Source organism: Bos taurus, chromosome 6 (assembly GCF_002263795.3).
Source record: "Bos taurus isolate L1 Dominette 01449 registration number 42190680 breed Hereford chromosome 6, ARS-UCD2.0, whole genome shotgun sequence".
NCBI classification, from domain to species: Eukaryota; Metazoa; Chordata; class Mammalia; order Artiodactyla; family Bovidae; genus Bos; species Bos taurus.
The window spans coordinates 69,721,365-69,746,348 of NC_037333.1; the positions used below are offsets into that span (position 1 = coordinate 69,721,365).

The following is a 24,984-nucleotide window of genomic DNA, read 5'->3' on the forward strand; positions in this document are numbered from 1 at the left end:
AACACTGGGAGAGGGAAACGGCTCGCCCCACCTCCCGGTGACGCCCCTGTTGATAGACGCGCGCAGTCAATCCGCGGAACCTCGGCAGAGGGCGGACGGCAAGATTCAAACCCGCCTATGAGCAGTGGGAGGAGTGGGTGGGCAGAACTCGTTTTAAGGCACTAACCGCCTCTTTCCGTGGGCCTCCAGCTCCGAGGTTGCTCCCGACTAGTGGGTTTATTTTGCTTTTGCTGGGGAGGCAGATGTTGACCTCCCTCTATCTGCTCGGCCCAGGCTCGGGGAAATCTCCCAACCATTTGCTTCCCTTGCGCCACCCCCCACCGGTGTTCCATCCCCGGAGTCAGCTCCCCAAGCCTTTAAACCTTCTGGAATGTCACACATGGAAACCTTTAGCAAATGTTTGTTAATGATCATAACAAAGGCATCATTCAAATTAGGCAGGTAATTACTACCAGAAGGACAGCTGAGTGCTTACTTGCTCATCCGTTCTGTCTGTTTTAAACCCGCGAGGAGTTATGGCCCGAAGACACCCCTGCACAGTCCGCTTTTCGGGTCCCTTTAAGCGTCTCTGAAAGGAATTGTGAAGTTACCATTTGTGGGCGGGGAGAGTAGAGGCCTGGGTCCTGGAGATCCCGGCTTGACCAGGCTGGCAATATCCTAGCAGCAAAGCAGGCCTTACCGGGTAGGCCCTGCGCTCTGCCTCGCCTCCTACCCTCTCGAGTCCTTGGTATAAAAATTTGTATCTCAGCTGGATTTTATTATTAGCATGAAAGGCAGCACCCGCTTTCCCCCTATTATTCCGCACTCCGATTTTGGGGGGTTCTTTAGTCCTCGTTCGTTATCTACAAACATTACGGTATCCTGTTAGCATTCCGAACAAGGGGCTGTTCATATATTTGCCTTCAATGATTTCCTGAAGGAACATGTGGAAGTAATAGTGAGCAGTGCAGTCACCCGAACTGAAGATGCACGGGAGGCGGTTGCGCAGAAGGACTTGGGGAATGAGGCCCCTAGCCCAGCCTCAGGCGTCTTCACGAACCTGACACCCCAGGAGCCGGTCGCAGTTCCATACAGCACCCCTTCGAGTACTTCTCTGTGAGCATCCCCTGCAGGCTGCTCCGTGTCCACTCTCTAAGGGAGAAGGTGATGGCTGTTCCACATTCCAGCCTAAACCAGGCCGCCCTGGCCACTGTCAAGTGTGTGTTGGGGGGTGGGGGTGGGGGGAGAGTCGGGGGTGGTGGTAAAGGTTGATCCCTCCACCCAACGAGAGAATTCGAAATTAGAGAAGGTTGGGAAGGCAAACGCGCTCCCCTCCCCCGCCCTCGCTGGGAAGCCCCACTCTGCCCAGGTCTGGTTCCTGGAGCGTCAGCGCCCCCTTTCCTTCGCGAGCAGGATCGTCCTCTCCCGGCTTAGTCTCCTGCCTGGCGCCCCAGGGCTAGGGTTGGGGGCTCCCCTCTTATCCCTAGTGTACCCGTACGGCCCGACCCACGCGGCGGGAGAGGGTGCGGGGAGAGTCAAAATTGTACCCTTCCCCTGAATGCGGAGGTGGCAGGCTGGTTGTAGAAGATTCCCCAGACGATCAAGTCTGAGCCTTTTTGTGTGCGTGATAGAAGCCAGGACAACCTCGCCCAGATAACCATGAAAACAAAGGCAAGACAAGATAAGTGCTTTAAGAGAGTAAAGGTCGTTCTGTCGGAGAAAGTTCCAAACCTACGGCAGACCCTCGACTCTGTACCCTACTTCAATTCTGTCTTTAGACAAAATCAAACCAAACTAAAGCAAACCCCCTCCCCGCCCAAGAAAAAAACCACCCATCATCTTCATATTAGACTCAACAGCTGGCCTAATCCCATTAAAGGATTAGCAACTATATGGCACTTTCCTTAAAAGACCCCAGGTTCAAAACAACGCAACGGCTCGGAGACCTCTCCCGACGGCCCGGATTCTAGGTGGGTTAGGAGTTTCTACAGAAAGAACACTTATCGACTCCAGATTTATATTCTCTCTGGGCATTAACTGCAATTTTACGTGTTCCTTTTCTTCCTTTCAAAGAAAATACAAAGCAACGTAGCAGTGTAGGAAACTGTCCCCCGAAATCAAGAGGCAAACTCATTCTGGAAATGATGGGCAGTTTGTATTTTCACGAACCTCTTTCCCGGCAGAGCATCAACACCTCCCCCTCCCCCCCACCCCATCTGGTCGGCTTCTCTCCGCCCCCCAGTTGTTGTCGAAGTCTGGGGGTTGGGGCTGGACCCCCTGATTGCGTAAGAGCGAAAAGCCAAGGCGCAATCTGAAGGCTGGAAGATTCAGAGCGCACGGAGTTCGAGGGAAACTCTTATTTTGAAGAGGCCAAGGGGAGGGGGGGGCTTCATTTCCTGACAGCTATTTACTTAGAGCAAATGATTAGTTTTAGAAGGATGGACTATAACATTGAATCAATTACAAAACGCGGTTTTTGAGCCCATTACAGTTGGAGCTAGAGGGAGAGAAACAGAGGAGGGGACTGCAGGAGAGGGCTGCAGGCCGTGGACACACTTTTTCCTCCTCATGTAGGATTTTCATTGCGAATTGACATTGGAGGAGAAGGTAAGGGAGGAGAAAAAGGATTTTTGTTTCTAAAAGAAATCCCTGATCAGGCTCTTTGGGCTAGAAGTGAAGTAACTTCAAACTTTGGGCGATGAAAAAAAAAATTGGAGTCGAATTCTAGTTGTATGTCCAGAGAGTAATTTATTTTGAATAAACTTCACTTGGAGGGAAGATAACCATAGAGTTCGAAAGTCTAGGGGTTTAAAAAAACACATTTTCCAGACCTATTTTTAAAAGCAGTATTTTTCTAACAACTCTATGGCCTCCCAAAGAAATTGTTGAGGCTTACATTTTTGAGGTTTCTTTTGGGGGTTGGGGGTGATATTCCTGTATACTGGGACGAGCACCAAGCAGTGTTGGGAGTGGGGGCAGAGGTGTTTGCCCTCTTCTTGGCATGGAGTCCTGGAAGGCTACAGGTTTTTAATGAGTATTTTCATTCCTCGCCCGCGGTTTGGCGGGACAGCACTGTAGCCGGCGGTGTGGAGCGCGACTGGTGGACCGAGGGAGGTGGGGAGAAACAAGCGCCGAGTGGGGAGCGGAAGAGGTTGAGGGGAGGGGAGGCGTGAAGGGCTCGGCTGGAGAGGGCCGGACCTGGGGTGCCCACCGGGTGCACATGGCGCCGACCCAGGACGCGTAATTACTGGACGGTGCTGCGCCCGGTAAGGGCCAGACTCAGTACAACCGTGGCGGCTGTGAGACGAGCGGAGGGGGCGCCGATTTGGGCGAAGGTTTGGGGATCAGTGGTTTGCGGGAATCAGTGAACTGCGAGGGAGAGAGGGCGCCAGCCCCGCAGCGCGCTCGGGTTGCGCGCTGTAGCGCGGGGGCGACGGCGGCGCGGGCTGGCGGGCAGGCAGGCGGTCTATGGAGTAATGACAAACACATTTGGCCTCGAGTGAAGAAGTCGTCGTCGCCTCGCATTCCAGCAACTGGGATTTGAGGAATTTCGAACTGCGCTCCAAGGGGCCCTCATTGTGCGCGGTGGTCTCCACCCCCAGCAATCTCTGCGCAGCCCCTTCCTCGGTGGAACCGTTTTTGCAAGCCCGGAGCTCTGCTGCTCCCAGTCCCGGCCGCAGGAAGGAAAGAAGGAAGGTCGCCAAAGAAAAAAAGTGGAGAACTTGTTGTGGGGGAAGTTAGGGACAACTCGGAACGGAGAAACTTGGTTCCCAGGTAAGACAGATACATGGGAGGCGAACCGCCCTCATTACTTGCCTCGGGGTACCCGTGCCCCTTTCCACACGGGGGTGCGGGGCACTCGCCTCCTGCACTGGCCCAGCGCTGCTTCACCCTCTCCAGTGTCCCTGTATCTATTTCACTCCCTGTGCCAGCCTCTGTTCGCCCCGGAGGGGTCTCCTCGCGCCCCACCTTCTTCCATCGTCTATCCCCATGGAAATAGGCTTTTATACATGAGATTAACTTCTCCAGATAGCGCCAAGGGAGCGGGCAGCTTCCCCTTGGCTCGGAAACGACTGGGATCAGCGGTTCAGTTCGGAAAGGGTCTCTGTCAGCTCAGAGCGAGAGGGAGTGTGGCTCGACCGCTGCCTAAAGGGACCAGGAACCTCGGCCTCCTGGCCAGGTGTGAAGTAGCCTGGCCAAGCGTCTCAGCCTTGTCTCTCCCGCAGCCAGAGTGCCCTCCCCACACGTTGTTCCCCCAAGCCCTGCTAGGACTCCAGGACGTGCAGAAAGAGTGCTTAAAAGAACTTGCCACTTACTCCATCTCCAAGGGTGAGAGACCAACGGAGGATGGAGAGGGAGCGCGAATGACCCTTATCAGGTCCGGACTGCCCCGCGCCCGGCCCGGCCGCCTAGAAAAGCCCCGGGCTGCGCTGTGTGGGAAATGGCTTTTTGGCTCCTCAACCGAATTGCTCAACGTTTTGGACCGACTCGCCTCCGCACTGTCGCTCTCGAACAGAACTAGGCAGCTTTTTAGAGCGGGGAGAGACATCCGGGGCAAACGGGGCAGGACAATCAGCCGCCCAGCTCACCAGACTAACACCCCAGAGACCGGCGAGCCTGGGGACCCCTGGAGGGGAGGAAGGGACTCCCCGGACGTGCGCACCTCATTCGGTGACGCGCTGGCTCTGGTTCTAACATTCCCTCCCACCCCCAGCCCCACCTCCATCTGACCCAACCGGGCCCTGATGCTGCTGCTTTGCTCTTTTACTTCTCTCTTTTTTCCTTTCCTTTTCCTTCTCTCTTGGTTTTCTCCTCTTCACAGTCCTCTCGGGAAAAGGGGCCCTTACTCCACTCCCCAACAGACTCACTGACACCCTTGTGAGTCCCTGCTGGGGGCTCTTGAACAGTCTTACTTTGGGTTTGACCCAAGTGTAGCTGGACTCCAAAGCGACGGGTCGTGGCGGGTGGAAGACAGAAAGACGAGGTGGGAGAAGGCACCGGGAAGCTCCAGTCTTTAGACCGAGAGGGGCTCGAAGTGGAGTCCCGGCTGCCGGCCCCAGGTCCGCTTTCCTCCCAGGGCGCGGACTGGGGAGGGGTGTAGGGGGAGGGGCATCGGGGCCAGGCTTTCCAGCTGCAAACGCGTCTGGCGCCGAGGCGGCCCGGTTTTGTGCCTCCTGGGGACCGGCCGTGGGCGGCGCGCAGTGCCGGGACGCGTCCTGGGGACGTGGTGGCCGGCGCCTTCCTGCAGAGCCCGGTGGGTGGGACTCCCTCTGGCCTCCAGGGAGCCGCGACTGTTACATGTTGTTGGTGGAGAAGTGGCAGTTCTAGGAGGAAAGCTAAAAGCCTGCTTAGTCGCCGAAAGGTGCGGCTCTCAATCTCCCTGGCCTCTAGTCTAATAGGGTCGGCGCGCAGCATCAGCCGTCGGGGTACGAGGGGAGAGGGGAAAGGTCTTGCGATCTTCTCTTCTGTGGGATGCAGAGCTGGGGCAGATTGCGTTTCCCCACAGTGCTCTAGGGCTCTGCTGGTGCTTGTATTTTGCTGAAATGGATCGGTGGCATTTTCCTTTTGTTTTCAGCTGAGCAGTGAACCAGGGGTCCGTTGGAAATATAGATTGAAAGGGATAGAGGACCTCGGAATTCCCCACCTATTGCAGTCTACCCCTTCCCCGCGAAAGAGGAGTGAGAGGCGCAGGCGGAGCGTGTGTGCCCAGGGCAACCCGGGCAAAGCGAGCGTCGGGCGAGGGGGACGCAGTGGGTGAGGCTGGGTTCTCTAAAGCGAAGGGAGCGCAGCCTCAGCTCCACGCAGCCTTCTCCGCGCAGCTGTCCGCGGCCGTGGCGCTTTCAGGCCCATAGGAGGCGCTGGCGTGCGACTGTAACCCTAAACCCCTCGATCCTTCTCCCTCCACCCCGTCCGGCCCCCGTCTCAGGTCTCAGTCGAAAACAATGCAAACGCCGAGCGTCGAGCCTAGGGCGCAGCGGCCGCCGCAGCTCTAAACTAGGAGTGCGGCGGATGAGGACGCTAAACCGGGGGGCGGGCGGTCGTTGTCCCCAGCCTCAAGGTGACTGAGCGGCCGAGGGCGTGGACCGCAGCCAGCTCGGGGTCTGTGGGGGCGTGGTGGGGCCGGACCGTGCCAGCGCAGATCCTCCCCTGCGAAGGTGGGCGAGGCGCGGTCCCCGCTGCGCTGTCGGGGACCCGGAGCCAGAGCGACCGGCGGAGGCGAGGAGTGAGCCGGGTAAGATTCGCGCGGCTGCCGCGCCCTCTAGCGGGTGTCCGGCGCGCCGTCCGGCTCCCCGCCAGCCTCGGGAGGTCGGCGCCGCGGCGGGGTCGGAGCGCAGTGCTGGGACCCAGGACTCGACTAACCTCGGTCACCTTACCCACTCCTGGAGCCTCAAAGTGACGCCTTGCAGGCACTTTGTCTGCCCTGGAGGCGCTGGGTGTGCGAGAGAGGCGGAGGTTCCTGGGTTTGGTGATAAGGGTGGGGGTGTCATAATAGTGAAATGTGGGCGAAGCGGAGGATATAGGGTCCTGGGCACTCCTTTGGAGGGATGGGGCGACTTTTGTTTTCTGGCCCTTCGAAAATCCTTCTGCCGCGCAGGCGGCCTGTTGCTGTTTGTTTGTTTTATGACCCCGCGTTATTGTGCAACGGGAACAGTCGTTTCCAATCAGCCCGCAATTCCCAGGCTGCGTGGCAGTCGCGGCCCCCGCCTCGGGGTTTACGAGGCGGTGACAGTGGCTTACGAACAGACCCGACAGCTCGCGCCCGGCTGCGGCGTCGGGGACCCCACCTAGCGCGGCCCAGGTGGTCTGTCTCCCCTCAACGGGTGGACACTGCGAGATGGGGAGAACATTGGCTAAACAAAACCCTGAACCACTCGAGCTACTCCCGAGTGGCTTTTCCTGCTGAACCTTCCAAACCTTTGCGACCTGGAATGGCAGCGCCATTTTCCTGGCTCCCGAAGCTCAGTCGCCCCGGACGACCCGCGGGCAGGGATGATGCTGACGGTGCTGGTGATGATGTCTGGCGAATTCTCTTGGGGCCCAGCGGAACGTTAAGCCTTTTCACCGGCTTCTATTCTACGGGCTTGGAACAGAGGGCACCACGAAACCCAAACGTGCCACCTAATTAAGTAGGAGATTGGAAGATTTGAGATATGTTAACACAGGACTTGTAGCAGCGTTTACGTCGCCGCGAACCCGGAGGACTGCCTGTCTCTTGGACCAATACTGCCACCTGCTGGTTTTATATGAGAACTGCAACGATCCTTTGCTGGCATCGGCTTCGCGGAGATTTTAAGCAAGTCGTGGCATCAGCAAGACGCATTTTTCGGTCCAGTAGGACCAAGTTTTAGTTTTCTGTGAAGCTACAAGAATCACTGGACTGACAGCCCTTGTTTTATGGACTTTTGGGGTAGTCTTTCGCCATAGTTGTTAATCCTTTGTATTTACCTAATAAGCCAAGTGTTGGCCCACCACATCGGGTTATCAGAGCAGACCTGCGAAGAAGATAGGCCAGTTTTTGCGTTTCCTTTTACAGTGAAGCCCTAATGTTGGGGATTTGGTGAGCCTCAAGTATAGTACAAGCTGCTGCACCTAAGGTTGTCCCATTGGGTGTCACACCAGTTTGGTGACAATCAACAGGAAGTGACATTTTAGACTCCCCTGGTTAAATATCTGGTACAGGGGAGCAGAAAAGTTTATGAGCTCAGATTGTCCCACAAAATGTTCCCATGTAAAAATACTCCAGCTCCCACCCAGCACTGGAATGTCTAATGGAACTCAAGAAGATAAAAACAACAAAACAGGTTCTGGTGAGGTGCAGATCCCAGTAAACACTCCCTCGCTCAAGTTGCCACCAGGGTGAACCAGCATTTGGACCGCCTGGACTGAAGTCACAGGAACGTTTGTCACAGGGAAGAAAAACAGCACATGTAATTTTCACAGTTAGAATTAACTAAGGAGAGCTGAAATTAACTGAACCTCGGAAATCTGAATCTTGAAGTCGTCAGTGGCTTTTGGGACTGTGAGAGAGTCTTCAGTGGCCTCTAATCATGCCAGGGTGGGGTGAAATTCAATATTCAGCGGCTCTGCAGCGGGCTGCATTGAGCAGTTGGTGATCCGGAAGCCAGCCCTCTGGGTTTGTGAGAAGAATGCCATGCTCTCTCTTCTGGAAATAGTGCCCTTGCGTTGCTTGCCGTCTGTTTACTCTCTAGCTTAGCATGTTGGTTTTGATTGTAGAGTCATAGTTAATGGCTCTTCACTTCTGTTTGCAGGGACGGGCATGGCAGTGTGTTAAAGAGAAAGAATAGTGGCTGCAAACAGATTTTTTTTCTCTGTTTACATGACTGTATATATATATATTGGTTCAGCTGGGAACAGTCTTGATAGCTACATCAGGCTTCCCTGTATCAGAGTTCAGACCCAATTCTCCGCTAACACTGGTGGTGCAGAGCCAGTCAAGTGGCCTCTGGTTCCTGACTCTCTCAGTAAATAGATGTTGAAGTAGCCACTCTGATGTCCCTCTTGGCTAAGACATCTTTGGAACCTATAGAAAAAGAGGCAGCATGAAAACCAACAGCTGCAGTTTCTGCAGCCCTTTTAATTAAACTGTGTGGAATTTAGTCTTTATAATAATGCATTAAGGCAAGCCAGCAAATGAGGTATTCTTAGTGCTGATTTACAGAGAGAGACTGAGGTTCAGAGAGGTTAGACTGGGTGTCAGATGTGGGATCAGAGCCTAGCCCAATGCCATTTCTATCATATCAGCATCTATTGAGAGAAGAAACGAATGAGAATGAGGGGTGGAAGGGGAGGCCACAGCTACTTGCCTCAGAGTGAACACAGCAGAGATCTTTTTTTCTCCGATTGTTTCTCTAACCAGTGGCAGTAAGCTGTGATTATAGAGGATTGTGACAGAAGTCCAACATACAGTTGGCATGAGAGAAATGATTATGATTAAATTTTTTTTGGATGAAATCCATCATTCCACCTTGCAAAGTGATTTATTCTTGCTGACTCATAGCATGCCATGTTTGTCTGAATCTGCAACCTCAATTATATTTGCACGTCTGACTTTTGGATGAGCGCTGGGATAGGGGTTATTGATTCTGGAGGAGCATTTATTCCCAGAGTGGAAAAGCAGTGGAAACAGCAATACCACTCCTAGAGATTCTCACTCCAGGGCCAAGAGGCAGGGAAAGCTCCGTTCTTCCCAGTTGTTTTCCATCACCTCCCTGTAAGGCTCACAGTCTGCAATTATTCACGAGTAAATTGTCTGAGTCACAGATGAGTAATGACATGAAACTTCACAACTACGCCTGGGTTTCTAGCCAGGGAACCACTCTTATCAGAGATGGGAGTTTGAAATGGTGAGCAAACACGTTGATTTTCAGTATTTGCACCGTTATCGCTTGCTCGGAGGTCCTGTTTTCATTGCCCACTTTGTATGTCAGTAAGTAATCCTCTCTGGCATTGGGTCCCCCGTATCTGGATGCACAGAAGGAAGTCTGGTGGGGCCTGGCCAGGGCAAAATGCCCTTCAGAGCCTGCCTTGTAAAAGCAGCGAGCCCCTCTGTCGAGCTTGGGAATGCTTTAAAAGTGCATCATTGGCAAGCCCCACTAGAGAAATGCAGCATATAAATGTGATAAAACCCAAGCTGGCTGTGGAGGGCTCCTTTGAAGTTCGCTAAGTGGATTATCAGTGGGAGGCTGATATTTATATGTACAAACACACAGGCCATGTGGTAAATCAGGTTGGCCAGCCTGGCTCTGGGGACCCTGTGCCTGTCATTGCAGCAGTGAGGAAACCCTGAAACCTCCAGCACATGCCAGGATCCTTGGAGACTGTCATCCAGCCAGCATTGTGCAGATTGCTCTCCAGTTCAGAGCGCCTTGTGCTTCTCTCGCTGTGGCAGTGAGCAGAGGAGGAAAGCAGGGCCCCAATTTGCATGAGGAAATAGTTGAGGGTGGGGGAAGCCCACAAGGCTGAAACACTGACCTTCCCTTGAGAGAGACCATATGGTGGCTTGGAGAGAGCGTGGTTTTTGCATTACACAGACTTGGTGTTAGAATCCTGGCTTTACTACCAGCTGTGTGATATTGGGTCATTTGCTAAGCCTCTCTGAGCCTCAAGTGGCACTTTAAAACATCAGATATTTCAAAGAGTTATTGTTAACAAGCATGGCATACACATGACCCTTTTGAGCAAATACTGGTTTCTTGTTCTGCTTTGGAGAAATCAGAATTATCATCATTTCTTTCCTGTCTAACTCCTCCCTCCCCATTATCAGCATTCCATCTTTCCCCTTTCTTCCTCCTCCATTTAACTGGTAGACTTTAATGAGGCAGAAATCTGATGTCTGTGAGTAGGCCAGTTCCCAGATTCAAGCGAAAATAAATGATCAGGCTCTACCCAAAACTACTAGGTTGTTATCTACTGGATCCTCTGCAACGAAAAAAAAGGAGGAGGAAACAAGGACTAAACACAGGCATACATTGGCTGTATTCTTCTGTTTTTTAGACAGTTTACTCAGGAATCATGCACACACATCTTCGTTTCCAGAGTCAGTTGTGGAACAAATTAAGTGCTATGAACTCGTTCCATTGCGTGAACTGGGGTTTTGAGCAACTCAGGGACCCAGTGTATCCCAAGCCCAGGCCTGGGTGATCTTTTTAAGGATCATCTTGTAGCTTGTGCCACTGCCCACGACTCTCAGTGGAGCTTCTTTATTTGAAACTTGGGTGCTCAATGGCCCCAACCCCTGCAGGCTCCTTTGGGTGGACCTCAGGAAGATCATTTTCTCAGTTACTTCGTGTGGGAAGTGAAGGGGGAGATGATAAAATGTGTGAGGTGTACGTGGAAAGAAAAGGATAAAGGGACCTTCTCAGAAGGTGGACCAGAATAGACTTCCATGGTTTTACTTCAGGGCAGCACAGGTCCCTCTTCATTTTTCCCTCCCTTACTTTTCCTTATCCTCTCTTTCTTGGCCACTGTTTTTCCCTGTTTGTGTCTTAGGGACATTCGGTTTCAATCTCTCTCTCCACTGCTCTCCTGTTCCCCAGAATTTGCTGCAGGAGATCAGAGTGGAGAACTTGCTTTCTGAAGGTACAGGGACCTGTGTGATGAATTGTCCAAATTTTATCCTGTGCTTTACTGTATCCCTGAAACAGGAATTTAGCCACACTTTTCTCTCTCATTTCCTCTCACTTCTTCACTTCCTTTACTGTTTCGCCTTCCATGCCTGTGCCCTGGGCTTTCTGTGCCTCGTTTAGCCTGACTCTAAGTGTAGCAGGTCCTGGGAGAGCTTGGACTGGGGCCCCAGGCCTGAGCCTACAGATCGGCGTATGATATCCTCTAAGTGACACTGGGTGAGTGCAGCTTCTGGTACCCTCTGTACAGAATGGCTCTTAAGTATTAAGACATTCGTTGGCAGTCCAAGCATCTTTTCCAAAGGTTGCTGAGGATGCGACCGCGTACTTTCTGTTAGCAAAGCACAAAGCAAATGACAACCCATTTTGAGTGAAAACAGCTCAGGTTTAGAAGTTGAGTAAATACACGTTTATTTGTTTTTCGCAATCAATTTAAATGTTTTAAGAGGAACCGTTCTTCTGTACTTTTGGACATATTCCAAGACAATAAAGCCAGACGTTTTGGAATTTGAAAGCTGCAGGCAATCAAAAAGGGTTTCGACTTTAGCTGGCTCCTGTCATGGTCTTGGGCCCACACAAGGCTATATAACTCCTTCTTCTTAGGCATTTTACTGTTTTAACTGTGAATCTTACTTTAACCAGCATGTTGTTGACTGAAATGATGTCGTTAACATTTTCCATAGCACAAAGCACAAAGAGAACTAGGCTCATGACTAGTTGTTTTATTGACTAACATTGTTTCTGTTTGACTTTTTCAGTTTTCCAGAACAATGGGGACTTCCCATTGGGCACTCCTGGTCTTAGGCTGTCTCTTCACAGGTATGGATCTCAAGCCTCTCTGAGTTTGTTGTCGTAGGGGCAATCCCCGCCCCCCGCCCGCCCACCTAAGTTCTGTGCTCTGGGGGTGTATTGCCTGTATTCCTGCAAACAGTCCAAAAGAGTAAAGAGAAACAAGATGTTATCTAGAAGGACTACACACATTCAGTTCCCCTTGCTGTGTTGCGCTAATGCCAAAAAGAATGTTCTCTGGTGGCAATTTCAGTCTGTGTCATCATGGCATTGACACGCTGTTAGGAATAATAGTTTAAATTTGCCCGCCACCCTCTTCCGTTTCCTGGGTCATGGGTTTCCAGGAGAGGTGGGTCAGAGAAATAAATTCAAGAATGCTCAAAGGAAACAAAGAGAGGAAATTTTCATCCAGGAAATCATACGTGTCTTAAGTTACACCTGCCTTAAATGGAAGATGCTTTAATTGCTGCAAAATCTTTGAGTCACCTTTGGCCTTGAAACTGAATTACTCACTATCTCACGCTTGGGGAAGCTTACTAACTTTTCCACCAGGAGGATGCCAGCAGGGCCACGTGTTGAAATATTTATTGGACTTTCTTAGTTTTCATCCAGATAATCATGAATTGCAGATGTTCACCATGACACCAGTGTTTTTCTAGTCTGAGGAGTTAACTTAAGCCTATTAGTCTCTTTAGGTCTCACTTGGATGGATATGGCAACATTGAGCATGATCAGTGATTTAGGAGTTCTGAAGTCCACTCTGTATTCGTCACCCGCAGGACAATAGGGACTCAGGTGCACTTTCCACATCCCTCTTAACAAGCTGACCAATCAGAGTGCACACATACTGAAGTTGGGTGATTTCCCGCACCAGGCTTAGAAGGGGATTAGTGATCTTGAGTGCGTAATTTAGTCATAATATCACTTCTACCAGTTTTATAGACAGGGGAAGCTGAACTGACATTTTAGGTTCTAAGATGAACTGAAGAGTTTTCACTCTTGGGCTTGACTTATTCTTTTTGAATTGAAATCCACATCCTCCTACTTTGGTTTTGGAAGTCATTAGAGAGGAGGCACGCCAGAGTATTGTGAGAAATGGAAGACGCATGCTTCTTGAGCACAAAGCTGCCTTGTGCTTTGTTCAGTCCGTTCCTCTGTCCATAGGGAACGCAGACAGTAAAGAGCCCATATGAGCTTGAGCTTATGCCATCTTGCGCTATTTCGTGGTCCCACATAAGCGTCTAAGATATGGAGCTGGAGTGAGAAGTCCTCTGTCCATTGGAGTGTTTGGAGGGGTGAGCCCAGCAGGGGCTGGACAGGGCTATTGAGGCTTTTGGAGCGTTTGCTGCTCTCAGCAGATGCGGTGCTGTTCATAATGGGGGGCCTTTCATGGGCATCCAGGCTAACGAATTTTTGCGTAGAAATGGTCATTGTTCACAGAAGCTGCTCTGGGTGAGACCGTCCTTTCGGGCTGCATCCTGTTCAGAGCGTGTTTCCTTTTACAGGGCCGAGCCTAATCCTCTGCCAGCTTTCATTACCCTCCATCCTGCCCAATGAAAATGAGAGGGTTGTGCAGCTGAATTCATCCTTTTCTCTGAGATGCTTTGGGGAGAGTGAAGTGAGCTGGCAGTACCCCATGTCTGAAGAAGAGTACCCCGACGTGGAAATCAGAAACGAGGAGAACAACAGTGGCCTTTTTGTGACAGTGCTGGAAGTGGTCAGCGCCTCGGCGGCCCACACTGGGCTGTACACTTGCTATTACAACCACACGCAGATGGACGAGAACGAGATCGAGGGCAGGCACATTTACATCTACGTGCCAGGTGAGTTGCCTGGGTCCCCCTGGACCAGGCTTGTCCTGTCTTGCCTGTTCATTGCATGAAAGTTTTTAGAAGTAGAAAAATAATAAATATTTATCAGAGAAAATTTGAAAACTACAAACACACAAGCTTAAATCAAGATCATTTGTCCTGTCATCATCCAGAAATATTCATTGTTAACATTTTAGAACTATATTAAGTTTTGAAAACCATTTCATTGTGGCATCTTTTATTGGCATTGTGAGGAAAATCTGAAATGTACTCATTTCTATTCATTTTGATCTCTTACTTGCATGTACTGCGTATCAGGCACTGCTAAGTGTTGGGGACACAAAAATTAGTTAGATAGGGCTTATCTTGGAGTGGCTTATAGTTCATTATAATGGCTTCAAAATAACCATGATATTTTTCAAATCCAAAAAACATATACAGGCACGCCTCGGAGAGACTGTGGGTTTGGTTCCCAGATCCCAACATGAAGTGAATATTGCAATAAATTGAGTCATACAAATTTTTATTTTTATTTTTGGTTTTCTAGTGCATTGGATGTTTACACTTCTGTAGTCTTTTTTTTTTTTTTTTGGCCATGTCATGTGGCATGCAGGATCTTAGTTCCCTGACCAAGGGATTAAACCTGTGCCTCCTGGATTGGGAACATAGAGACTTAACCACTGGGCCACCAGAGAAGTCCCACATTGTAGCCTGTTAAGTGTGCAATAGCATTATGTCTTAAAAAGCAATGTACATACCTTAATTTTAAAATATTTTATTGCTAAAAATACTAACCATCATCTGAGCCTTCAGTGAGTTGTAATCTTTTTACAATAGTAGCATCAGAGACAGAGAAGGCAATGGCACCCCACTCCAGTATTCTTGCCTGGAAAATCCCATGGATGGAGGAGTCTGGTAGGCTGCAGTCCATGGGGTCTCTACAAGTCGGACACGACTGAGCAACTTCCCTTTCACTTTTCACTTTCATGCATTGGAGAAGGAAATGGCAACCCACTCCAGTGTTCTTGCCTGGAGAATCCCAGGGATGGGGGAGCCTGGTGGGCTTCCATCTATGGGGTCGCACAGAGTCGGACACGACTGAAGTGACTTAGCAGCAGCAGCAGCATCAGAGATCACCAATCACAGATCACTGTAACAAATGTAATGATAATGAAAACATTTGCAGTATTACAAGATTTACCCGTATTTGACACAGAGTGAGCAAATGCTGTTGGGAAAATGGCACCAATAGATTTTCTTGATGCAGCATTCACAAACTTTGAATTTGTGAAAAATCCAGTATCTGTGAAGCACAATATAGCAAAGTGTAGTAAACCAAGGTGTGCCTGTATTTAACCTTGATGAGTTGGAATGGATTTTTTTCTTTCTAATAAAAATCTTGGTCAGTGTTGTGTTTTGTCCTCCAAGAAGCAAATGCCAGCATAGGAGTAAGGTGGAGTTAAATATGCAAGGGATATATTAAAGGAGAGGCTTATGAGAGAAGGGCTTCCCTGGTGGCTCAAATGGTAAAGCGTGGGAGACCTGGGTTCAATCCCTGAGTCGGGAAGATCCCCTGGAGAAGGAAATGGCAACCCACTCCAGTACTCTGGCCTGGAAAATTCCATGGATGGAGGAGCCTGGAAGGCTACCGTCCATGGGGTTGCAAAGAGTTGGACACGACTGAGCAACTTCACTGGTTCACTGCTTATGAGAGAAGATGAGGAGGGATCCGGCAGAGGCTGGGAGAGTTGTCTGCCTGCAGTGCAAGTGTGACCCTGAATGAAGGAGAGAAGGAAGGAAGTGGGGGTAGATGAGTCCTAGACCTCTGTGTAAAGAAGGTCTGGGAGTCCTCCAGTCTAGGGAGACCTGGTTCCACACAGTCTTTGTCTGGAAACATCTCTGGAAGGAATGGCTTAAGGTTGGGATGGATTTCAGAGTCAGGCAGAATGTGTGGTGCTTTCTGGCAGCAGCCACCCTAATCAACTAGACTTAGCCATGAGCTTGAGATGCAAGCTCATGCATCTCATTTGCTTTACCACCCACCTAGCATTCTCTGGGCATTCCTTTGTAACGATCTATGTTTATCTCTGTACCTGTGTCTGTATCTGTGAAAAGTGAAAGTCGCTCAGTCGTGTCCGACTCTTTGCGACCCCATGGACTGTAGCCCGCCAGCCTACTCTGTCCATGGAATTCTCCAGGCAAGAATACTGGAGTGGGTTGCCATTCCCTTCTCCACAGGATCTTCCCAACCCAGGGATAGAACCTGGATCTTGCATTGCATAAGTAGTACTTGATGGTAGGGAAGACTTGAACTTTAAAGGAAACTCTGGCTGATGTGTTATAGATCAAACTGTATATTTTAACCTGAAGTTATTTTGTGGCTTTGTTTTTTGGAATCTTTGCTAATAGAGTTCAGGAATTTGGAACTCTAAAAACAAATTCAAGTCATGGAAATTTTAGTATATAGATGGTTGAATTAAAGGGGAATACAATTAGAATTTTGGTCTTGTCTTATTTAATCGCTAAGTTGTGTCTCTTTTGCGACCCTATGGATGGTAGCCCGCCAGGCTCTGTCCATGGGATTTTCCAGGAAAGAATACTGGAGTGCGTTGCCATTTCCTTCTCCAGGGGATCTTCCCGACCCAGGGATCGAACCCACATCTCCTGCACTGGCAGGCGGATTCTTTACCGCTGAGTCACATGGGAAGCCCCCAAACTAGAGTACTTGGCTTCAATAAACAAGCATATAAACCATTTATAGCTCTTGCCATCTGTGTTGTTTTAGCGGACATTGAGTAAGGGAGTTTCAGAAGTATATCTTCCTACCTTTCTGCTTTATCAAGTTTTTAAAAATGGCTCCTTGGGACTTTCCTGGAGGTCTCTTGGTTAATACTGCGAGCTTCCACTTCTGGGGGCCTGGGTTTGATCCTTGGTCAGGGAACTAAATCCCTTATCTGCATGGAACAGCCAAAAAAAAGTTTAAAATTGGCACCTTTCCCTGTCTTCTGTAACTATGGATCTAAACCCTCTTCACTTCTTTTCTGCCATTCTCATCTGTATCAACTTTCTTTCCTAACAATTGAAAAAAAATTGTTTCAAAAGGAATAGATATTTAGTATGTCACCCATTGTCGTTCTCACATAAATGCTCCCCTGCTTTGAAGACAGTGGTAGGAAGGTGGGTTTGTTAAACTGAGTCTTGATCTGCCTAAGATTGTCCAGAGATTTTTCCTATTTCTCCCTTGCCCCAGCACAAACATCATCCGGCCAGGCTCTGCATTGCTAGAGATTTTGTTTGCAATTATCTAGAGTTGTGTATCCTTTGTGAAACTGATGCTGGAAACTCTCAGTACTTATTACCAAGTAGTTTAAATAGCCGGTTGTCTTTTGAAAAGAAAAGTCTCAGGCTATTATACATTTGTGGAATTATACATTTTATTTATTATTTGAGAGGTTATTTTTTAGTAGATTTCTGTACTACTTTTCAAGTAATACAGCTATAGGTCATAGGCATTGTAAAAAGCATTTCATATTCAAAAATTATGAGTATTTTCTCATGTTTTGAGCAGACTTGATGATTTTTTTTCAGACTTGATTATTTTAATATCCATTTTGTTTTGTGTTTTGTAGTTTAAATTTTGACCTCCATTTCTGACAGTATTTATATTTGTTTTCAGTATTTTTTAAGAAGGCACGGGCAATTTGGTATTGTTCATACCTTAAAAAAATCACCTTCTAGCTGTTAGGATGACAAATGTCAGTGGGGTGACACTTCTGGATTTATGAGTAAAGGTAAAATTCATACCTAATATGACTAATGCCAAAGAAGTAATTTTTTTGCATATATGTGTGAAGGTGAAATTAATCCTTAATGTGTTTTTCATTTTTTCCCCCAAATGTCAGACCCAGATGTAGCCTTCGTACCTCTAGGAATGACAGATTCCTTGGTCATCGTGGAGGACGAAGATTCGGTCATCATCCCATGCCGCACGACTGATCCTGAGACTCCAGTGACCTTACTCAGCAGTGAGGGGATAGTGCCTGCCTCCTATGACAGCAGACAAGGCTTTAAAGGAACCTTCAGTGTCGGGCTCTATATCTGTGAGGCCACGGTCAGAGGGAAGAAGTTCCAGACCATTCCATTCAATGTTTATGCTTACACAGGTACTTGTGCTCTCTCTTATCTTCTCTAAATAAGAGGTACAGGCAAAGTCATCAAATACATGTAGAATTTTCTTTTAAAATCCTAGTCCCTAGTGATGGAACCCCCAAATTCTGATATGGGGACTTGGCATTAACCTCCTAAAGGTAGATTAACCCCACCTTGAACCTACAATGTTAAGCTCATCTCTGTGGCTGTAATAATATGAAGCTTGGCATTACTAAAGGCAAAATCTTTCCTATCCATGTACGATCTCGTGTTTCAACTTCGTGTTTCAACTTCAGTATACAGTAAGGAATTTTTTTTTTCTTGCATAAGCCTCTTACTGTTTTAGTCGCATTCCTGACTACAAAGGCCGTAACTACAAACACACACCTGTGGGGGTTGGACTTCTAGGTTAATTTTTATAACTTCAGAAAAGTGATTTTGAGAAAAGCTGGTAGCTGCCGACTTCATCCCTTTGATGTGAGTGGTTAATGCAAATGGGAATGTATAAACCACGCTTGGGCCAACACATTTATAGAGCACTTACATGCAGTATGGTGTTAGTGAGAGTATACCATTTAACTCTTGTGAAGGGCTTATTTTATGCCAGACTCCATGCTAGGTTGAGATGCTGAGAATAACTGGGAAGCAGAATGGGAGAGAAGAGGAGAATAAATAAATGATGGGATAGGAGCTAGTGGCTAGGAAAGTGAAGTCAGTAAAGCCTTGATCGGTCAATAAAAGTGATTGCAGTCATAATGCACCCAAATGCTTGAGGATTCGAATGTGGTCTTCTGGCGAATTGGAATTTATTATTACTATTGTTATTGTTTTGCATGTGCGTATATGTATATATGTGTATGTGTTTTCAGTTCAGTTCAGTTCAGCCGCTCAGTCACGTCCAACTCTTTGCCACCCCATGAACCTCAGCACGCCAGGCCTCCCTGTCCATCACCAACTCCCGGAGTTTACCCAAACTCATGCCATCCAGCCATCTCATCCTCTGTCATCCCCTTCTCCTCCTGCCCCCAATCCTTCCCAGCATCAGGGTCTTTTCCAATGAATCAACTCTTTGCATCGGGTGGCCAAAATACTGGAGTTTCAGCTTCAACATCAGTCCTTCCAATGAACACCCAAGAGTGATCTCCTTTAGAATGGAGTACTTTATACCAAATTATGTATGGCAACGCAGATCAAGGCTTCTGAGATTTTCAAAATTTTGTCTTGATCAAAGTTGTTTGCAAATTATTTTTCAGAATCTTCTTTAAAAATTCAAACCTTGTAAGATCCTGACTATACTTTGGATATTTAGGTTCTTGTGTTTGTTCTTTTTTTTAATAGCAACATCAAAACTTGATCTGGAAATGGAATCTCCTAAGACTGTGTATAAGGCAGGCGAATCAATTGTGGTCACCTGCACCGTCTTTAACAACGAGGTGGTTGACTTTCAGTGGACTTACCCTGGACAAATGGTAGGTACCCTCAAGGCCCCTGGTGGCAGGGAGTGGATCACAGTAGGGCTTCAAAGACCTATCGCTCATGGGGCAAAACACTGACCTCCTCTTGACCTTAGCTTTCCATCTCTGATACACACTCTGACAAGAGGACATTGTGGTAATTAGAGCAGTGGGAGAGTCTGAGATGATGATAGCTGAACCAGGTCCTTCAGAATGCATAGAGATTTCACACTGAGTGCTCTTTTTTCATCAGATAGGCAGGTTATATGGCTACAAGATAATGACCAAAAAATTAGCAAAGCAAAACACAAATGAATTTTAAAAGTTTCTGATTGCTGAAAGTCATGAATTCTCCTTTTCTTGCCTCCCATGCCTTTGAATTTTAAGGCATTGGGTAATGTTGTTTGCCTGCTTCCCTGCCTTGTGGACGCCCATGATACTCTGTTTCTTGCCTGCCTGGTCTTGCCTTTGTTTTAATATGAGCCAGAGTCGGACACGACTGAAGCGACTTAGCAGCAGCAGCAGCAGCAGGTCTTAATCTTTTAGTTGTGGCATGCAAACTGTTATTTGAAGCATGTGGGATCTAGCTCCCTGACCAGGATCCAACCTGGGCCCCCTGCATTGGGAGCACAGAGTCTTAGCCACTGGACCACCAGGGAAATTCCTTTATAAAAAAATTCATTTGTTTGTTATTTTGACTGTACCTCGAAACCGCACTAGGGGTCGAACCCAGGCCCCTGGCAGTGGAAGCACAGATTCCTAACCACTGGACTGCCTGGGAATTCCCTGCCTGGTTTTTCTATGCATAACTTTCCTTCAGTGAACAGGCATAACTTGAATCATTCAGTAAAGATTTAGTGATCTTTGCTGAATCCCGAGCACTCTGGTGGAAGCTGGCCCATCCACAGAAAGAAGAAGAAGGGAGGAGTGGAGGTGGGGAAGGGGAGCCACTGTGTCATCTCTGGTCCCTGGGAATTTACACATAGGGTCTCATTCATCCTTTTGTTTATTTTATTGATGTATATTTAATTTACAAAGTTGTGTTAGTTTCAGGTGTACAGCAAAGTAATTCAGTTATATAAATATATATAAAATATATATATTCTTTTTCAGATTCTTTTTATTATAGATTATCATAAAATATTGAGTATAGTTCCCTGTGCTATATAGTAAGTCCTTGTTGTTTTCCTATTTTATATGTATTGGTGTGTGTATGTTAAGTCCAGTTCTCATTCATTCTAACCTATCATGGTCAGTGTGTATGAACTGTGTGTAAAAGGCTGTGATGGTCCCACGCAGAAACCATTTAACAGTGTTTAATGCAGCGCCCTTTTGGAGAGCAAAACCCATCTATGTATAAGTAAATAAATAAATATATATGTATACACACACGCACACATATAAACATATATGTGTGTGTGTATGTATATATATATATATATATATATATATATATATATATGGTCTTTCCCCCTTCACTCCTAGTTTGCAAATTTCTGCTCCTTGCTCTTTTTTTGGCATCTGATAGTATCTCTCCTTTGTTCCATTTCTCTCCCCCATGCATGTGGGATCTAGTTCCCTGACCAAGGATTGAACCCAGGCCCCTGCATTGGTTGCATGGAGTCTTAGCCACTGGACCACCTGGGAAGTCCCTTTAGAGCAGCTTTAAATTCATAGCAAAACTGAGTAAAAAGTACAAAGATTTCCTGCATTGCCCCTTGGGCTCAACACAGGAGCAGCCTCCCCCGTCTATATCCCCACAGGGTGGTATACTTGTTACAATCCAGGAAGCCACATTGGTGTATTGTTATCACTGAGCCCATAACTTACGCAGGGGTTCCCTCTTAGGAAGCATCTTGTTAGAGTCAGTTTTCCTCCTCTTCTGCTGTAGAAAGGCAAAGGCATCACGAGGCTGGAGGAAACCAAGTTCCCGTCCATCAAGTTGGTGTACACTCTGAGGGTTCCCGAGGCCACGGTGAAAGACAGTGGAGATTACGAATGTGCTGCCCACCAGGCCACCAAGGAGGTCAAAAAGATGAGGAACGTCACCATTTCTGTTCACGGTACACTCTGCTTCCTAAAATGCCTGTCGGCCATGCTGCTTGGGATCCACCGTGAGGTGATCATTGTTTAATGGAAACTCTTCCCTGTACAGAGAAAGGATTTATTGAAATCAAACCCAACTTTAACCTGTTGGAAGCTGTCAACCTGCATGAAGTCAAGCATTTTGTGGTGGATGTGCAGGCCTATCCCCCTCCCAAGATAACCTGGCTAAAGGACAACCTGACTCTGATTGAGAATCTCACGGAGATCACCACTGACATAGAAAAGATTCAGGAAATAAGGTAAAGAAACACCCTTCTCAGGTTTGCCTTTTCTTTGTATTGTATATTCTTAGATAGACTGAGGTTTGTGTGTGTCTTATGACCCCAAACAAGAGTCAGTATAGAAAATTTAGCAATCAGAAATAGAAGATACTGGAAATCAGGTGCATTTCATGATAATGTTGCAATGCAATAATAGTATGTTGGTAAGTATGTAACAATGAAATGAGAAGAAAGAACTGAAAAATCTCTGCTCCCAATGAAAGACAGGTTCCTGGATTCAGAAAGGGGTGGAGGAAAGAAAGTAAAATTGGACCCACTTGGTTTTCATATATATTCCCTGATATCCATCACCCATATTGCAAGTAGACATGTATGGTGATTCCAGTTCCAGGGCAGTTATCACATAAGCCTACATGAAACACAACATCATTGGCTTAATTTGAAACACATTTGCCCCAGTGAGACTTTCATGGGAAATAAGAGTAGTGTCTGAGTAAATTTGGTCAGGAGAGAACGTACAATGGGTAGTTTGGATCCTTGCTCTCTGAGGAGCTGTAGACTGTTGTCATCTCTTAACTAGTGGTGGAGTTGTGTGTAAGTCACCATTCAGCCTCAGTTTCCTCATCTATAGTGTAGGGTTAAGAATACCTTATGTCCTTCAAGATGAGGAACTGGATGATATTTTGAGGTCTCTTGCAGCTTTAAGCCCTGATTAGAATCCAAGAGCAGAAGATCCCTCTTGAAGGGCCCAGCTAATCCAGCCCTGCATCTTTGTTAGAAACCTTTCAAAGGAGACAAAATCCTCTATTTCAAGCCTTCAGGAAAGAGGAGAAGATAGAACCTCTGCCATTAGTTCACTTAATTTCAGGATTTGCTTCCTTCTTTCTGAACTGAATTCCATGTGTAGCTGAGAAGCAACATCTGGGAAAATGGAATGTGACTACCTCTGTGGAACAGTGATAAAGATGGAAGTGGGACACTGAATCTGGAAGGCTTTCTAAGACACAAAATGTAGGAACACAGAGAAGTGGACAGGGTCTAACTTTCTACTAGGCTGTGAGGCCAGAGAGAAATAGGGTGATCCCAGCGTAGCCAACACTTGAGACACCAGGATTGTCTGCAAGCTACCATCGGTAGCGATGGTGGTTGTCCACGGAGCAGTCCAGGAGAGCTGTCTCTTAAGGTGTTTTTTGATTTCCTCCAGCACATATTCTGGTCCCCATGGCAGGCCAGGGAATGTAAGGATGCACACGGTGGAGGGGGGTCTGGTTTCCCTAAGACTCGTGGATTCACAGCTTCCTTGGCTGGACACATGCAAAAAGTGAACGATGGCAGACTGTCTGGTCACTGGCAGCCAGGGGTGCTTAGGGGGCTCTAAAGAAATCCATTCCAGAGGTGTTCAGTTTGGTGCGGCAGAGGCAAGGCCAGCCCAGTGTGCTCATCACATCTCCTAGCGTCAGGTGTCTTGGCTAGAAGACTCGACGTTTGCCGGCTGTTTTAGAGCCTCTGAAATGCTTTCATATAGATTATTTCATGTAATTAATTCTCAAAATGATACTACGCCTTGCATACAGTTATCCCATGGTGTACCCATAAAGGACCTGAGGCTTGGAGAGTTTCAGTAATGCCCCAGGTCTCTCCTTCCATGACCAGTGCTCTTCCTCTCACTCCGCTTGCTCTTCCACACTGTTGTAAAGGACAGTCAGATGGGCAATTACTTTATTGATGCACACACACACACACACACACGACTAAATGTCATTTATTATACGTGTAAGCATCTTTTGGAGAAATTTCTCTTTAATGAGGTATGAAAGCATATGTTTCTCTATTTTTTTTTTAAGATGCATCTTGCACTTTAAAAATATTCACACCTAAAGACAGTGCATTGTAAGAAGCCTCACTCCTCTTCTGTCCTCGTATGCGTTGGTACCCTCGCCTCCCCACCCACAAGGAATACTTTTATTAGTTTTGTTAGGAAGGTTTCTTATGAAACCTTCCAGAGTTTTTTAAGCAAATACAAGCAAGCAAGAGTTTTATACCCCAGTGACCTCCCTGTATTAATACAGAGACAGTGTCTTTATTATTTCTTCCAAGGTTGTTCCAATATTTGGCTGAATCACTCATATGATGGATGTTAAGAGGAATCAAGTATTTGTTTTTATTTTGTATTGGCGTATAGTTGCTTAACAGTGTTGGCAAGTATTTTTTTCTTAAATATAAAAATCCAGGATTCAAATAAAAGGAAAGCTGGTAAGATTTGTTTTTTCCCATTTAGAAGTCAGGCCTTAGCAGAGCTGACTGCTCTTGTAGCCACATAAGCCATTGTTCATCTCTGGTCTTCTGTTTAAGAATAAAATGTCTACAACTCAGACCTTCAGTGCATAGACAGTATAAGGGAAATCCCAGGAAAGTGATCATATGGACAAGATATTTTTTAACAACATTTGAATTGAAAATGGTAACTGCTTAACGATTGGAATTTATTGGGCTACTCCTTGCTGAAACACAGTCCTTTTCTTTTAAGTTATCGAAGCAAATTAAAGCTGATCCGAGCAAAGGAAGAAGACAGCGGCCATTATACTATTGTAGTTCAAAATGAAGATGATGTGAAGAGCTATACTTTTGAACTCTTGACTCAAGGTTTGTAAGAGCCTGATAAAGATAACTTCAGCTCGGTGGGTGGGTGACTGAGAGTCTCCCGAGGAGAGCCTAGCCCTGTCCCCCCAGGTCATGGAGGGAAAAGCAACCCTTTCAGAGAGAAGCAGGGGGTGTGGGTGTCAGGTGTAGCTCTGTTGGACTTATGAATTTACATAATTCTGAAAAGTTCCAGGCTAGTCTGGAACTGTCTGACTTGGAATTCCTAGGCTTCAATCGCTTCCTTACCACCTGTTTCTCAATTAGGTACTTCCAGTTCTGAAAAGAGTGAGATGATATGTTTTGGCCCGGATGACATTAGGTCGTTCCAGAGTGTTTTGGCTTTTTGTGCCTAGCTTTCTTTATAGACCTCTGGAGAAGCCCCTCCCAGAACGGAGTGCCCGAGTCTGTGTATACTCCAGTTAAGCACCTAGTCACTGAGTACCTACCATGGGCCATGTTAGGCTCTTTTGACCCTCAGAGTCAATCTGTGATACAAGTATTAGCATATTTCTAACATTTGATCACTGGTTACAAAAAAGAATCTTTAAAATGTAATACTATTGCACTTTGGTAAATGCTGCTTTAGGCCCTAGCATTTAGATGAATCTATAAGCTGATTCCCAAGCTATAATTCTAAGAGCCTCTTTGTCTTTCAAGTCAAATCAACACAGGGGCTTTTTGCTTTCTTTAC

At 47.3% G+C, this 24,984-nt stretch overlaps 1 protein-coding gene across 6 annotated transcripts in view; it reads left to right on the forward strand.

Annotated features, from left to right (window-relative positions):
• Positions 1–2,411: 2,411 nt before the first annotated feature.
• Positions 2,412–24,984, forward strand: part of PDGFRA (platelet derived growth factor receptor alpha) — a 47,774-nt gene continuing 25,201 nt past the window's right edge. For 2 of the 6 annotated variants that reach the window (XM_005207944.5, XM_059887323.1), the window contains exons 1-8: positions 6,128–6,211; positions 11,882–11,942; positions 13,418–13,735; positions 17,626–17,886; positions 19,211–19,341; positions 21,218–21,389; positions 21,482–21,671; positions 24,181–24,296. In XM_005207944.5, coding sequence (XP_005208001.1) covers positions 11,894–11,942; positions 13,418–13,735; positions 17,626–17,886; positions 19,211–19,341; positions 21,218–21,389; positions 21,482–21,671; positions 24,181–24,296 — 1,237 coding nt within the window. In that variant the 5' untranslated portion in view covers positions 6,128–6,211; positions 11,882–11,893. Of the gene's footprint in view, positions 2,587–3,162; positions 3,754–6,127; positions 6,212–11,881; positions 11,943–13,417; positions 13,736–17,625; positions 17,887–19,210; positions 19,342–21,217; positions 21,390–21,481; positions 21,672–24,180; positions 24,297–24,984 lie in introns of those variants that run through there. The other 4 variants (XM_059887321.1, NM_001192345.3, XM_010806122.3 and 1 more) reach the window with 4 other exon arrangements.